General features: G+C 40.0%; 1 protein-coding gene across 2 annotated transcripts in view; it reads left to right on the forward strand.

The window, feature by feature from the left end:
* Positions 1–354: 354 nt before the first annotated feature.
* HNRNPLL (heterogeneous nuclear ribonucleoprotein L like) overlaps positions 355–13,280 on the forward strand; it is a 35,405-nt gene continuing 22,479 nt past the window's right edge. The window contains exons 1-3 of one of the 2 annotated variants that reach the window (XM_080814584.1): positions 355–941; positions 8,251–8,369; positions 12,794–13,031. In XM_080814584.1, the coding sequence (XP_080670710.1) occupies positions 753–941; positions 8,251–8,369; positions 12,794–13,031 (546 nt within the window). In that variant the 5' untranslated portion in view covers positions 355–752. The remainder of the gene's footprint in view (positions 942–8,250; positions 8,370–12,793; positions 13,032–13,280) is intronic. The other variant, XM_080814585.1, reaches the window with a different exon arrangement.

Here is a 13,280-nt window from a genome sequence, read left to right on the forward strand (position 1 = left end):
AAAAGCATTTAAATTAGCGGGAGGGCGGTTAACACCCGCAGCCCTGGCTCCACTGCACGCCTCATCGCCCACTGGGGTTCACTCGGCGCCTGCTCTCGGCTGAGTCCCAACAGCGCTAACGGCCGCCGGGCAGCAACGGCTCCCGGGCAGCGCGCGGCGAGCGTTGGGCGCTCGAGACTCGCAGGCCAGCGGCTAGTTCACCAGGCGCAGGGAGGGGGGCGAGGCCGAGCCGTGGGCGGCTCTTGACGAACAGCCCTTCCGGCCAATTGGAAGCCCGGTCGACTTTTCCCCCTGCCAATAGGGAGCAGGACCCAGCCTGAGGGGCGCTTCCCGCGGGCTGCGGCTGGATTCGATCCTGCGCGGCGGCGGCTAAGGCGGGGGCGGAGGCTCGGCCTGGGCGGCTGGGAGCGGATTAGGGGAGGAGGGAAGACCGGAAGCCACGGTCGCGTCCCCATCCTTAGATTCGCTCCCCGGGTTGGGAGCGGAGACGGAGGAGGAGGGAGAGGCTGAATGTTGGCTCCGTAATAAAGGGGAGCGGTTGCTCCGGAGCTTCCTCCCGGGGCGCCCCCCTCATCCCGGCCCGCTCCCTGCACCCACCCGGCTCCTGGGCGCCCGGCCCCCGAGGCCGGCCCGGCAGCGCAGACCTTCGCTGAAGACACTCGGCCAGTGGCGGGGACTGGCCGGCGGCGTCCGAGGCCCGCGCCCCGCCGCCACCCCCACCCGCTTGCCCGCCGGTCCCTCCGGCCGCCGCCATGTCCTCCTCCTCATCCTCTCCCAGGGAGACGTACGAGGAGGACCGCGAGTACGAGAGCCAGGCCAAGCGCCTCAAGACCGAGGAAGGGGAGATCGACTACTCCGCCGAGGAAGGCGAGAACCGCCGGGAACCGACGCCCCGGGGCGGGGGCGATGGCGGCGGCGGCGGTCGGAGCTTCTCACAGCCGGTAACAAAGCGCGGCGCCTTGTCCCCTGTGCCTGGCGTCTCCCCGGGAAGCAGGGCCCGGCGGCGGGGACTCGGCCCCGGGGCCTTCCGCGCGCCCAGTTTCCCTCAGCTGCTGCGCTGACCCAGTCGGGAAGCGCCGGCTCTTCTCTTTAGGGCTTTTATTCTTTGCCCTACCTGTTTCCCGCATCCCGACCGCGAACCCGGCTCCGGCCTGGCTGCAGGCCCCGCGTGCGAGTCGTCTGCCGGCCCTGAACTTGGGGAGGGTATCCGGGCGGGGGCGGCGGGGCGGCGTTGCTTCCGCTCCGGGTGGGCTTTGGGGCGCGATTAGCTCTTTGTTACTTTAACTCCGCCGGCGGCTAGCCGACGTCGGGACGACCCTTTCTGTCCCTTCTGCCCCTGTGCCCGCAGCATCCGCGCGCCCGTCTCGGTCACAGGATGGTTGCGTGGGTTCCGCCGGGGTCTCTCCATCTGGGTCCCGGGCAGAGCTGTAACCGAATGACAGATTGGGCTCTGCGCTCACACCCTAGTTCCCCTGAAGGTTTAATTTCAAAATTTTTACTCTTGGCAGGCATGGCGTGCATGCTTTGCTACCCAGTTTTAAGATTGTTGCTCAGTACAGATTTTAGGTCTTCGATTAAAAAAAAAAAGTGTTGGTAGGTATTAACACCATCCTTATTTTCAGGTAAAACAGATCTTACCAGATTTGCCCCAAGAAAGGAGGAACTGAACTCGTAACTGCATTAAACACACATTCTTACATTCTTGTTGCTCTTATCAGAAATGTTAGGTGGAGGCAGAAGGAATGTGAAAATCGTTTTACCCACAGCAAGCAGTAGTAACTCAGCTTCAGTGCGTGGAGACTTTAAGGAAACAAAGCAAAGCAAAAGTTTTTGCCCTTTTTTGGTGCACTTAAGATGTCTTAATGGCTTAGATGTCGTTTAAACATTTATCACATTTTAATTGTGATTTTTTGAAAAGAAACTTTATCTGAAGTTTGAGAAATTATACACATATATTCTACTCAGAATGTTTTTCACCATTTTATAAGAGGCACATTATAAGCCATTTAGCTGTTGTTTGAATTTTTATGTGAAAAATTCTGGTCAGTAGTCCCCAATGTTAGAGTTTCCAAATATGAAACAGTGACACACAGGTTTCAACACATTAGAAAAAAGGAACTTTTTCTTCCTCAAAATAAGTGTTTTCTTATGGCTAGATGTGGCTTTTGATTTTTTGTGCCTAGGTATTTGGAATATTCAAAATGTAGCTTGAACATGTGAATAAAGGAAATGCATGTTTTCTTAAAGTTTCAGTTCAAAACCAATTCCACTGTGGAATTTGGAAGCAGGAATATAGTAACTGATATTTTAGGTGGAGCCGATGGATCAGTGTGTTTCTTTTGCCAGAAGTCTTGAGTTTTTTGTGTAGTAGCATGAAATGTTTTAAGTGTCTTGGAAAGATACTTTAATTTTTTTTATGAGAATTTTTTTCTTTGAAAAATAGATTTGGTATTAAGGCAGTGGCATTATTTTGGATGTTGGGAAGAAAATAATACCTAATTAATATATCTAGAGTGAATTGTATCTGGCAGTGGAAATAGCACTGGGCAGGGCTTAGAGAGAGTCAGAAGTCTTAGCTAGCATAGGATCTGTGTGCCTTTGGGAAAGTCCGTTAATTACTATTCTTGAGTTCGTTTAGTCTGTAAAATATAAAAGTTGAACCTTTCCGTACCTGAAGTTGTAGTTTGGTGATTAATGTAATGCAGCTTTTAAATCACCCAGGTAGAAACTAATACATGCAGATTGAGTTATAAATTCTAATTTTTGTTTATCTTACTGTTGTTTTATTTCTTAGGGGAGAGTGAATTGCTTTTATTTAACTGTAGAACCAATACTGCACTGTCAATTTTTTTAAGATTTTATTTATTTATTTGTCAGAGAGAGTGAGCACAGGCAGACAGAGTGGCAGGCAGAGGCAGAGGAGAAGCAGGCTCCCTGCTGAACAAGGAGCCTGATGTGGGACGCGATCCCAGGACGCTGGGATCATGACCTGTGCTGAAGGCAGCCGCTCAACCAACTGAGCCACCCAGGCGTCCCCTGCACTGTCAGTTTTAATGAAATTTTATTTTTCCCGTTTTTAAACCTTTTTATTCATGTAAATTGTGGTGCTATTTTGAAATTATTGCAGCTGTGGAAACCTGCACATAATAAAATTTTATTAGGATAGGCATTCCCTGGATAGAAGTTTAATGTCTAGTGCGTCATCAGCCAGAAATATGGTAATGCATCTAACTGAAATGGGTTTGGCTCAACCTCAGTTGTCCTCCAGTCCAGTCAGGGAAGAAAATACCTTGTGGTCAAACTGTTAAACAACAGTAAATGCAGGTTAGGTACAATGATAAGCAGTCTTTTCAATTCCAGTTGGAGGTTTGTAAGGTGCAAAGTAAGACTTCAAAGATTTACATTATTTAGCTTCAGATAATTAAGTTCCCACTAGTGTTTTAATAATATATTAATTAGATTTCAAGAGAAAAGTGAGTATTTAGGAAAAGCAGTGTTGGGGTGCCTGGGTGGCTCAGTCAGTTAAGCATCTGAGCTATTGATTTCTGCACAGGTCCTGATCTCAGGGTTGTGAGATCGAGCCCCACCTTGGCCTCTGAGCTGGTAGTCTACTTGTCCCTCTCCCTTTGCTCCTCCCCTCTTGCGTGCTCTCTGTCAAATCTTAAAAAAAAAAAAAAAAAAAAAAGGAAATCAGTGTTTTTACAAATGCTCCTATTTAAAAATGAGTTGATGATTGTGAATGGTCATGATGTGTTAAGGTGCATGGAGAAGTGAGTTAGGAAAAAAAATGAGGTAGTAGGTTGAATGTGAGAAATAAGACAGTCTTCAAATTTATGGCTTCTGGCACTTAATTTGAAGATCAAAAATTCCTAGAGTGTTTCAGATTCACTGGGCTGCATTGTTGAACAAAGCTGAATTATGGAGGTTTGTGATGTATTATATATTTAGTTATTCTTAGAGTGAGTGGTTGTCTTAAATTTAGCAGTCAGGACCTTCAGGATCATATTAACGGTAAATTTTATATCTACTTATTTTTAAGAAAGCAGCTTGACTCCCAAATATTGGAGTTTTACTTGGCAAAACCAATTGAGGAATTAAATGGGGAGGTTATGTAGAAAAGATCTGCTTTTTTAAAGACTGGTATCAATAAAGATTTATGGAGTGCTAATTCCTTTTGGAGACTTTCAAGTTTTTCTTTTATTCTTTTCTGCCAGTGACTCAAGAGGCAAATTAGATTGTTAAAATGGTTTGTTTGCTGATGTGGTGAAAATTTAAGTTTCTCAACTTTTAATAAATAGACTTACAAAATGGCAAAATGCCAAGATAAAAATGTAGATCCTAGGATTTCCTAATGATATATATTAGGTAGAGAATCTAGTTTGAATTTAAGATACACTCCTATACTTTAAGGATCTGAATTACAGAGATGTATAGGAATATTATGATGGCTTATTGGATGAATATAGGATAGGAGATGAGATGAGGTCACTTTGTTAGCTAGCTCCCATAGGAAAAGTTTAGAGGCTGACAGTGAGCATAGTAACTACACTCTGGGCAATAAAAAAGTTAAAGGGTGTGTTCCCTGGAGGTAAGTGCCAGCATCTTGAGGCTTCTATAGCAATAATGTTCTCTGTCTCCTTTAGCTAAGCTATTCCAGTAGAGTGAGGTGAGGATTTTCTGGCTTAGTATTAGGGAAAAAGTGAAAAAATAATAGGTTTTACTATCTTTTGGTTTTAATAAATGACTATATTTCTTTGTGTTAGTACATACAGTTAAAAGAGCTCTTAGTAGAGCCTTAAGCCCAACCAAGGCAGGTGTCTTGGATCTGCTACCAGTATGCTTTGTGACTTAACATCTATGGAACTCAGCTATCTCATGAGGAGGTTGGATTAGATGAACACTGTGATCTCTTAACTGATCAAAAAACAATACTTGAGGCCCTTTTATGTGCTGACTGCTGTTCTCAGTGATGGAGATATAAAAGTTAAAAATTCCATATCTAAGAATCTGTGATTCATTTAGTGCTTTTTTTGCCTCTATGAATTGAAAGCAAGTTTGAAAGCTTGTAGTTGCAGCCACAGCAACAATTCAGGTGAGCTTAAAGCAATACAAAAAGTGGCAGACAGAGGTAGGGAATTTATTGGCCCATGTCACTGAGAAAGCCCAGTTGTGGCAGTAATAGGCATGGCTGAGTCTATGGATTTAGATGATGTCGCTGAGACTTGATTCTGTATGCTCTGTTTCCTCTCTGTGTTTATAAAGCTAGACTTACATTCTTACACCTAGCAAATAGAGAACACTCTTCTTCCCAGTGTCCATACATATCCCTTCTGATCAACACTTTTTATCTTCTCTCTCCCTGCAACTAATCACTGGGCTACTTCTGTGTGCATGACTGTGTGATTGAGAATACCAGTGGGACAACAGCGTTCAAGACGCACAAGTGTGCATGTGTCTGTGCGTCCGTGCATGTGTATTTAACCAGAAGAAGGGGAAAGGGGTTCTGGGTGGCCAAAACCGAATAATTTCTACTACATGAGCAAAAAAGCAAAGATTTTTTTAGAAAGTTATTTGAAGCATATGGCTGTTCTTTTTAATTTTTGTTATGTGATCAGGTATACCTGAAAATGTTAAATAAGAAAATTAAAGTATTTCCCATATTTTGGATCTGCTCTATTATTTCTTAAAAAAAAAAAAAAGGAAGAGAGAAATGGGTGCCTGGGTGGCTCAGTTGGTTAAGTGTCCAACTCTTGATTTTGGCTCAGGTCGTCATCTTAGGGTGGTGGGATCAAGCCCATGTTGGGCTCCATGCGGGGCATGTAGCCTGCTTAAGATCCCCCGCTTGTCTCCCACGTTTCTTCCTCTCTAAAAAAAGAAAGAAAAAAAGAGCAAGTAAAGAGATGTGATTGTCTAATAAGAAAAATCATATAGTGCAGCTGCCCCCTTAAATAAACTCCTTTGTCCTTGGTTTGTATGAACTATCCAAATAAAAAGGATAACTTAATATCTAGAAATACTGTATTCATTTCTTGGTATAATGTTGATAAATTCTTTCTTTCTTTTTAAAGATTTATTTATTTATTTATTTATTTGACAGAAAGAGAGAGATATCACAAGTAGGTAGAGAGGCAGGCAGAGAGAGGGGGAAGCAGGCTCCCCGCTGAGCAGAGAGCCCGATGTGGGACTCAATCCCAGGACCCCGAGATCACCACCTGAGCTGAAGGCAGAGGCTTCAACCCACTGAGCCACCCAGGTACCCCCCACTTAAAAAAAAAAAAAAAGATTTATTTATTTATTTGACAGAGAGAGAGAGAATTCTTTCTTTTTTTAATGTTGATAAATTCTAATGCATCCAGAGAATGATTACCAGAATGGAAAAGACACTTTAAATCTCATTATAAGAGGAATGACAGAAGAATCTGGGGCTGTTCAGCCTGATGGGTATATTTAGGTGTGGTTTGAGCAATCGTTACAAATAATTGGAAGGTTATCATGTAGAAGAAGGAAATGTAGATAAGGGTAGGTGGCACCATTTAATATTTCTTGAACCATTGCTAAATAACTACATCTCTCACTGTGCTAGACATTTTATATTAGCATATTGTATATTTATTTACAGTAATCTTACGTGATATGGATTTTTTTTAGATAGTGAAACTGAGGTTCGGCAAAGTAATTAGCCTAAGATCAATGAGCCAGTAAGTGTCCAAATTTAAATGCTGGTCTGACTTCAAAGGCCATTTTGGATACAGAACTACAGAGAGGGTGATTTGGATGCATATTATGAAGAATTTTCTAAAAATATAATGGATTGTCTCATGAGTAGTATGTTTCCTGTCATTGGAGGTATGTAAGGAGAAGCTGGATAATCACTTGGCAGTGGTTCTGTGTCTGGGGTTGGCAAATGAATTACTGAGTTTGAGGTTGGACTTTTTTTTTTTTTTTAAAGATTTTATTTATTTATTTGACAGAGAGAGAGATCACAAGTAGTCAGAGCGGCAGGCAGAGGGAGAGGGACAAGCAGGCTCTCCGTGGAGTAGGGAGCCAATGTGGGACTTGATCCCAGCACCCTGGGATCATAACCTGAGCTGAAGGCAGCCACTTACCTGACTGAGCCACCCAGGCACCCAAGGTTGGACTTTTTAAATCCTATAATTATAAGAGGGCAGAAGAAGGTTGTTCAGTTGCTGTTGAGCATGGAGTGTTGGGCATGGAGATGTTGGGAAAACAAAAAAGCCTAGAAAGGACATTGTGCCTGTCTTTACTGGTTTACAGTTGTTGCTTTACTATGTGAAGAGGCATTAATGGGCCCTTCTTATTTCTCTCAGAAGTTTCATTTATACCTTACTGAGCTTCCCTTCTCTTCAGAAGAGCGTGCTCTTTAATCAACAATAGTCAAAATTCGCACTTAAAGTTGTTATTATTAGAGTTGGTCCTTCAGATAGCCTTTAAGGGGCTGGGAGTTTGGAATGGTTATAACTAGACTGGTCTATAGCCTGCAAAGGGGACCAGATAATGCCTCCATTATAGTTGACAAAGTTTGCCTAAGGAAGGGATAGAGTAATTAAAAAAGAAAAAAAAAGTGTATGTAAAATGAAGGCATGCCTTCATTTGCTGAGTGCTCACTTGGGATATTGTTTTTAGTCTGAAATAGATCAGGATGGAGCCTACATAACTAAATTATTAGAAATGGAAGGAATTGGGGCTTCTGTATGAGAAAGGATTTAAAAAAGAAATTTTTGAACTGGAGAAGACAAAGTGTTAATGCATGCATGGGGTAGATAATACTGATTTATTCACCATTAGGAGTTAAGATGCATAGTATGATACTTAAGAAGAGGTAATTTTAGGGTAATTTTAGGGTAAATGAAAGAAGTTGTACACAAGTACAAGGCATCTGCCTTTGGTCCAGGTCATGATCACAGGTCTGGGGATCGAGCCCCACATCAGGCAGGCTCTCCGCTTGGCGAGAATCCTTTTTCTCTCTCTCCCTTGCCTGCTGCTCTGCCTGCTTGTGTTCTCTCTGTCAAATAAATAAAGAAAAAAAAAAAGAAAAAAAATCAAAATTTTCATGCCGAACATTTAATTGATGATTTTTTTCTCAGGTTCTTTTGCTAACTTGTGAATGCAATTTGGTTTGGGGTTTTGTTTGTTTGTTTGCTTGCTTGCTTTTTAATGCAGAATTGAATTTACTAAAGATGCAATTTAGACTTTTAAAGTTTTTACCTATAAATTATTTTCTTTTGCTAGGAGGCAGGTGGAAGTCATCATAAAGTTTCTGTTTCACCTGTTGTCCATGTTCGAGGGCTATGTGAATCTGTGGTGGAAGCAGACCTTGTGGAGGCTCTGGAGAAATTTGGGACAATATGGTAAGGCTCATAGGGAATTCATGTAGACTGAAAACAGTATGGTAAAAGCCTTGATGTTTAAGTATATATTGATGTCATAGTATATATTGTTTGCCTGTGATTGTATTTCTTTAGAACCTTTGTATTTCTTTTAAACCTCTTAGTTTTAACCTTCTGGGATGATGCATGGATGTATTTTTGTGGATCCATGATCACCTTTCACTCCTCAGCCAGGTTATATGTAAAATAGATTACGTCACCTTTCATCTGATTTTCAAATGAGTCCATGATTCCTTGTTAAACACTGCTTTAATGTTTAAATGAGTTGATTACACCCTTCATCTTTAGAATTTTAAGTAGTGGTACTTAAAAACTGATTTTTTTTGGTTGTTTATTTTGAAATATTTAAGAATTAATTGGTAAGTAAAAGGGGGTAGATTAAGGGTAGGCATTATTTGTGTAGGTTTGTGTTGTTGAGTTCTTACGCAGACCATGAGCAATCAGTGTTTTATCCTAGTTTGTTTTATTTTGTGTTTTGTATTCACTCAGGCTCCTTCCTCCTTTCACTTCCCACAGCTGCTGTATGCTTAAGAATATTGACTTAAGTGAAAACATAATCAGAAAAGTGAATTTGCTGCCAAAAATAGACACTCAAAAATTCCAATTATTTTTGGAGTATGCCCGGCTGTTGTTCTCTTCTTAGTATGGGTAGTCTGGAGTTGATTTTATTATTTTTTTCCTTGGTGACTATGTTTGGGGTTTTGGTTATAGGCATCAGACACAGACTAACTTAAAATATACAAACAGCAAAGAAATTTCAGTATATTTGCTGAGATTGTTTGATTGCTTGATTGCTTCAAACTTATAAAAATTTATGTGGAGTTCTGAGTTTTGAAAGGATGCATAAATAGATGGTGAGAGAGTGATCAGAGATGTCCGACAGGAATCGTTGCTTCAAAGTAGCAGTAGTAGTAGTGTTAAGTGACACCTTCCATCATGGCGTCTTTTTTATTAATTTTCTTGATGACCTTATAGAGAGGTGGATGACTTGGCGAACCTGTTATCTGCAACTTATGAACCTCAGAAACCACAGTTACATATTGTTTATTCTTGGAGGTATGAATTGGCAATCTACACAGCAGAAGAAAGCCCATTTCTTAAAGTGTCATTAAGATGAGTATCATTTGTTAGTCATTTGAAGTGGATATTGGAAGTTAAGTTTTTGTCTGGAGCTTCATTTATTGAAGCAGACCTTTAGCCTTATTTAGACCTTGCATGTTAGTGCTAGGCTAGCCCTATGGGTTGCATTGTCTCATGAAGTTAGAAAGAGATGGCTATTTCTGGTTTATTCTCCCCCCCCCACTTTTTAAAAAAATACTGGGCTTTTAAAGTTATTTCCTTAAAGTGAAGAAATACTGAAGCAATATTAGAAAACCAGTTGATGAGCAAATACTGGTGTAAACTTTAGAGAAATAATAACTGTGTTGATACTTTGATGTTAATTATGATCATGACCTGAATGTTGGGCATTAAAGAAATAGGACTGTTTGTTGAAGTTGAATTATTTGAATCACTTTTGAGTGGCCTGTCCACTTTTAGCCTGTGTACTTTTTGATATTTAGTCCATGGTAAAGTGTTTTATATGTGAATATAATTCAGTGAATTTGCATAGTGCATCATTCTGCCCTCAGGATTGGTAGTTTTGTGGATAAAAAAGTGAAATAATTGGAACAAATTGGTATATAATTAGAAGTTTGATAGGCATAAATATGTGCCATAAGAGTTTTTAACTGTATGAAGTGATCTTGAGTAAGAGGTGGCTGCTTTTAAAGCTGAAAGAACCTTGAATAGCCTCCAATGAGGAATAGGTGTTTTGCTTCAGAATGTTGCATTTTAGAACCTTTTTCTGTTTATTTCTTTAGTCGTGTGTGTGGGATTATGAAGATTATATAGAAACTGCTCATATTAAAAAGATGTGTCGCTAAATTCAACATGTAGTAAATTTATACCTAAAAACTAGACGTGTAGGAAAGAAGTTTAGGAGCAAGTACAATATGATGTTGGTTGTGTCAGTTTAATGAAATTCTATGTATTTTTTATCTTTATTCTGTAGTGTATCCATGTATTAGGATCAAAAGAATGTTTAAAAATCTTTACTGAGTCTCTCTTCCTACCTTTCCCTCTCCCATTAAAGGAGAGGATGCTAGGTATAATTAGCTGTATTGGTTTAAAATTTTATTTTATTTATTTTTTAAGACTTTATTTATCCATTTGACAGACAGAGACACAGAAGGAGAGGGAACACAAGCAGGGGGAGTAAGAGAGGGGAGAAGCAGGCTTCCTGCGGAGCAGGGAGCCTGGGGCTACCACTGGAGCTGAAGGCTGACACCCAACCAAGCCACCTAGGCGCCCTGGTTTAAAATTTTAAAACAAAACTTTTGGGACCTAATTTTCTTTTCTTTTCATTTTTTTTTAAAGATTTTATTTATTTATTTGACAGAGATCACAAGTAGGCAGAGCAGCAGGCGGGGGGTGGGGGAGAAGCAGGCTCCCTGCTGAGCAGAGAGCTCGATGTGGGGCTCTATACCAGGACCCTGGGATCATGACCTAAGCCAAAGGCAGAGGCTTAACCCGCTGAGCCACCCAGGTACCCCTGGACCTAATTTTCATTTAAAAATTGGTAAATGTGTTTTGAGTTATAAGTTGAAAGCACTGACCCTACTATGTCCCTTAGTCCCGTTGTCTATTTTTTTCTTTTCTTTGGTCTTCCAGTCTCCCTCATGTTAGTGCTTTTAAGGATTTCATATAAATTATGTGCCAGACAGTTTAGATGCATTCTGAAACGTCTGAAACATTCTAATTTCCCCTTTATCTTCATGTAATGACACTTTTTAACTTTTATCTGTGCTTCTAGTTCACTTACTGTAGTTACAGAAGGCAGTTTTACTGTGACCAAGTCTATAATAGGCCAATAAAGAATTTATTTTTGAACCTTTATAAGTTACTGTGTGCCAAAGAATCAAAGGGCATTATTAACTTATTTACTTGGTAATACCATTTAGCTATTCAACCAACATATATATTTGAGAGGAGAATGTTTGTTCTTCCTTAATTTCTTTAGCATAGTCCTAATTCCATGGTTTTCTATTTTTCATGCAAGACATCAGAATGTTAGCAAGAAATTTCTAAAAGGAATGCTTTTCTCTCCTGGTATTTATATTTTGCATTCATAATTGGTAAATCTTTAATTCAAGGTCTGTTGTTATTTTCTTTAATTTTGAACAATGTGGGTGGGAGAGCTAACAAGCCTCACAGACGAATGAATACTGATTGAATGCCTGTTACGCATCAGCTCTGTTTTCTTGATTCTAAAGATATGAAAATGAGGCAAGGCAAGCAGTTTGTATGCAGCAACATAATCTTGACAACAGTCCTTCAAGTTTTATAAATGCAGAAGCTGAAATTCATAATAAATTACATAATTTGCCAGGTTACCAAGTGGTCTGTTTCTTACTAATAAACCATTTACCACTTTCTAAAGGGTAGCGGTAGGTCCAGATGCTTATTGAGAAATAGTGCGGTCACTGAGTACCTGACATGATGATTTTTCTTCAGCCTTCTACTGTTATAAAACCATGATGATTGTATTTTAAAACATTTTTAAGGGGCTTGTTCTTATGAACAGAGATGATTGTTTCCCCTGGTGTGATCCACATGCTTTGATTTCTTTCTTCCCTTCCTCCCTTCATTGCTTTATTATTTCATATATTTATTTAAAATATGTTCTTCTCCAAGAGTATACAGTGAAATGTGAATAACTTCACCCTTTTACTCATAGGCAACCATGATTACCATAATCCAGTGAATATTTTTTCATGGATTCTTTGATATTTAAAAATATTTTGGAGGAGATTATTTGTATGAAATTGGTTGGTTTGGAGTTGCTTCTCTGTATCTTTTGATTCTCTTGTTTTTAGTAAGATAAATGAAAGTGTATAGTCAGTTCTTAGTTATTAGTGTGGGCACTTAGTTATTTAGCAAAATCGATAGAGGTAGTAGTTTCTGTTGTTAGAGTTCCCATCTGCTAATCTTCTGTTCAGTTTTATTTCCATTGGTTTCTATATGTAGATATTTTCTAATATTGCTTGGGAGTGGCAACCTGAAGAGTAAATGGGGCGGTGTCATTAGTAACTAACAGAGACTTGTGCTTGAGGAGGGCAAAAGGTGGAAAACCTCTCAGTCACAGGAGGATAAGCTTGCAAATACGCGTCATCTACCTGATATTTGGATGATTTAAGAATTGACTAACATTAGGTATATGTAGTGAAGAATACTAATCTGTATAATTTGACATATATTTTTAAAGTCTGCTTTCCTTGATTGAGATAAAATGATGTTAACTGAATTTATTATAATTGTGTATTCATTCCCAATCTCCCTTTCAGCTATGTTATGATGATGCCGTTTAAACGGCAGGCTCTAGTGGAATTTGAAAACATAGATAGTGCCAAAGAATGCGTGACGTTTGCTGCGGATGAACCTGTGTACATTGCTGGTCAACAGGCTTTTTTCAACTATTCTACAAGCAAAAGGATCACTCGGCCAGGAAATACTGATGATCCATCAGGAGGCAACAAAGTTCTTCTCCTATCAATTCAAAATCCTCTTTATCCAATTACAGTGGTATGCATTTTGTATAATAAACTAAATTAAAAGTGATTTTGAAAATTGCCTCTATAATGACTAACCTGTAGTTTTCTTCACTGCCATCTAGATATTTGAAAATAGTGTTTTTTAAAGAATTATTAAAATGAATGTATCATGCTTAACAAAGAAATGGTGAGCACTGAAGTTAAAATGTCAGAAGTGCAGTTGTAACAAATAAGCACTTTTCAAAATTTGTATTATTTAGCGTCAGTGTTAACTATTTCT

Source organism: Martes martes, assembly GCF_963455335.1.
Source record: "Martes martes genome assembly, chromosome: 9".
NCBI classification, from domain to species: Eukaryota; Metazoa; Chordata; class Mammalia; order Carnivora; family Mustelidae; genus Martes; species Martes martes.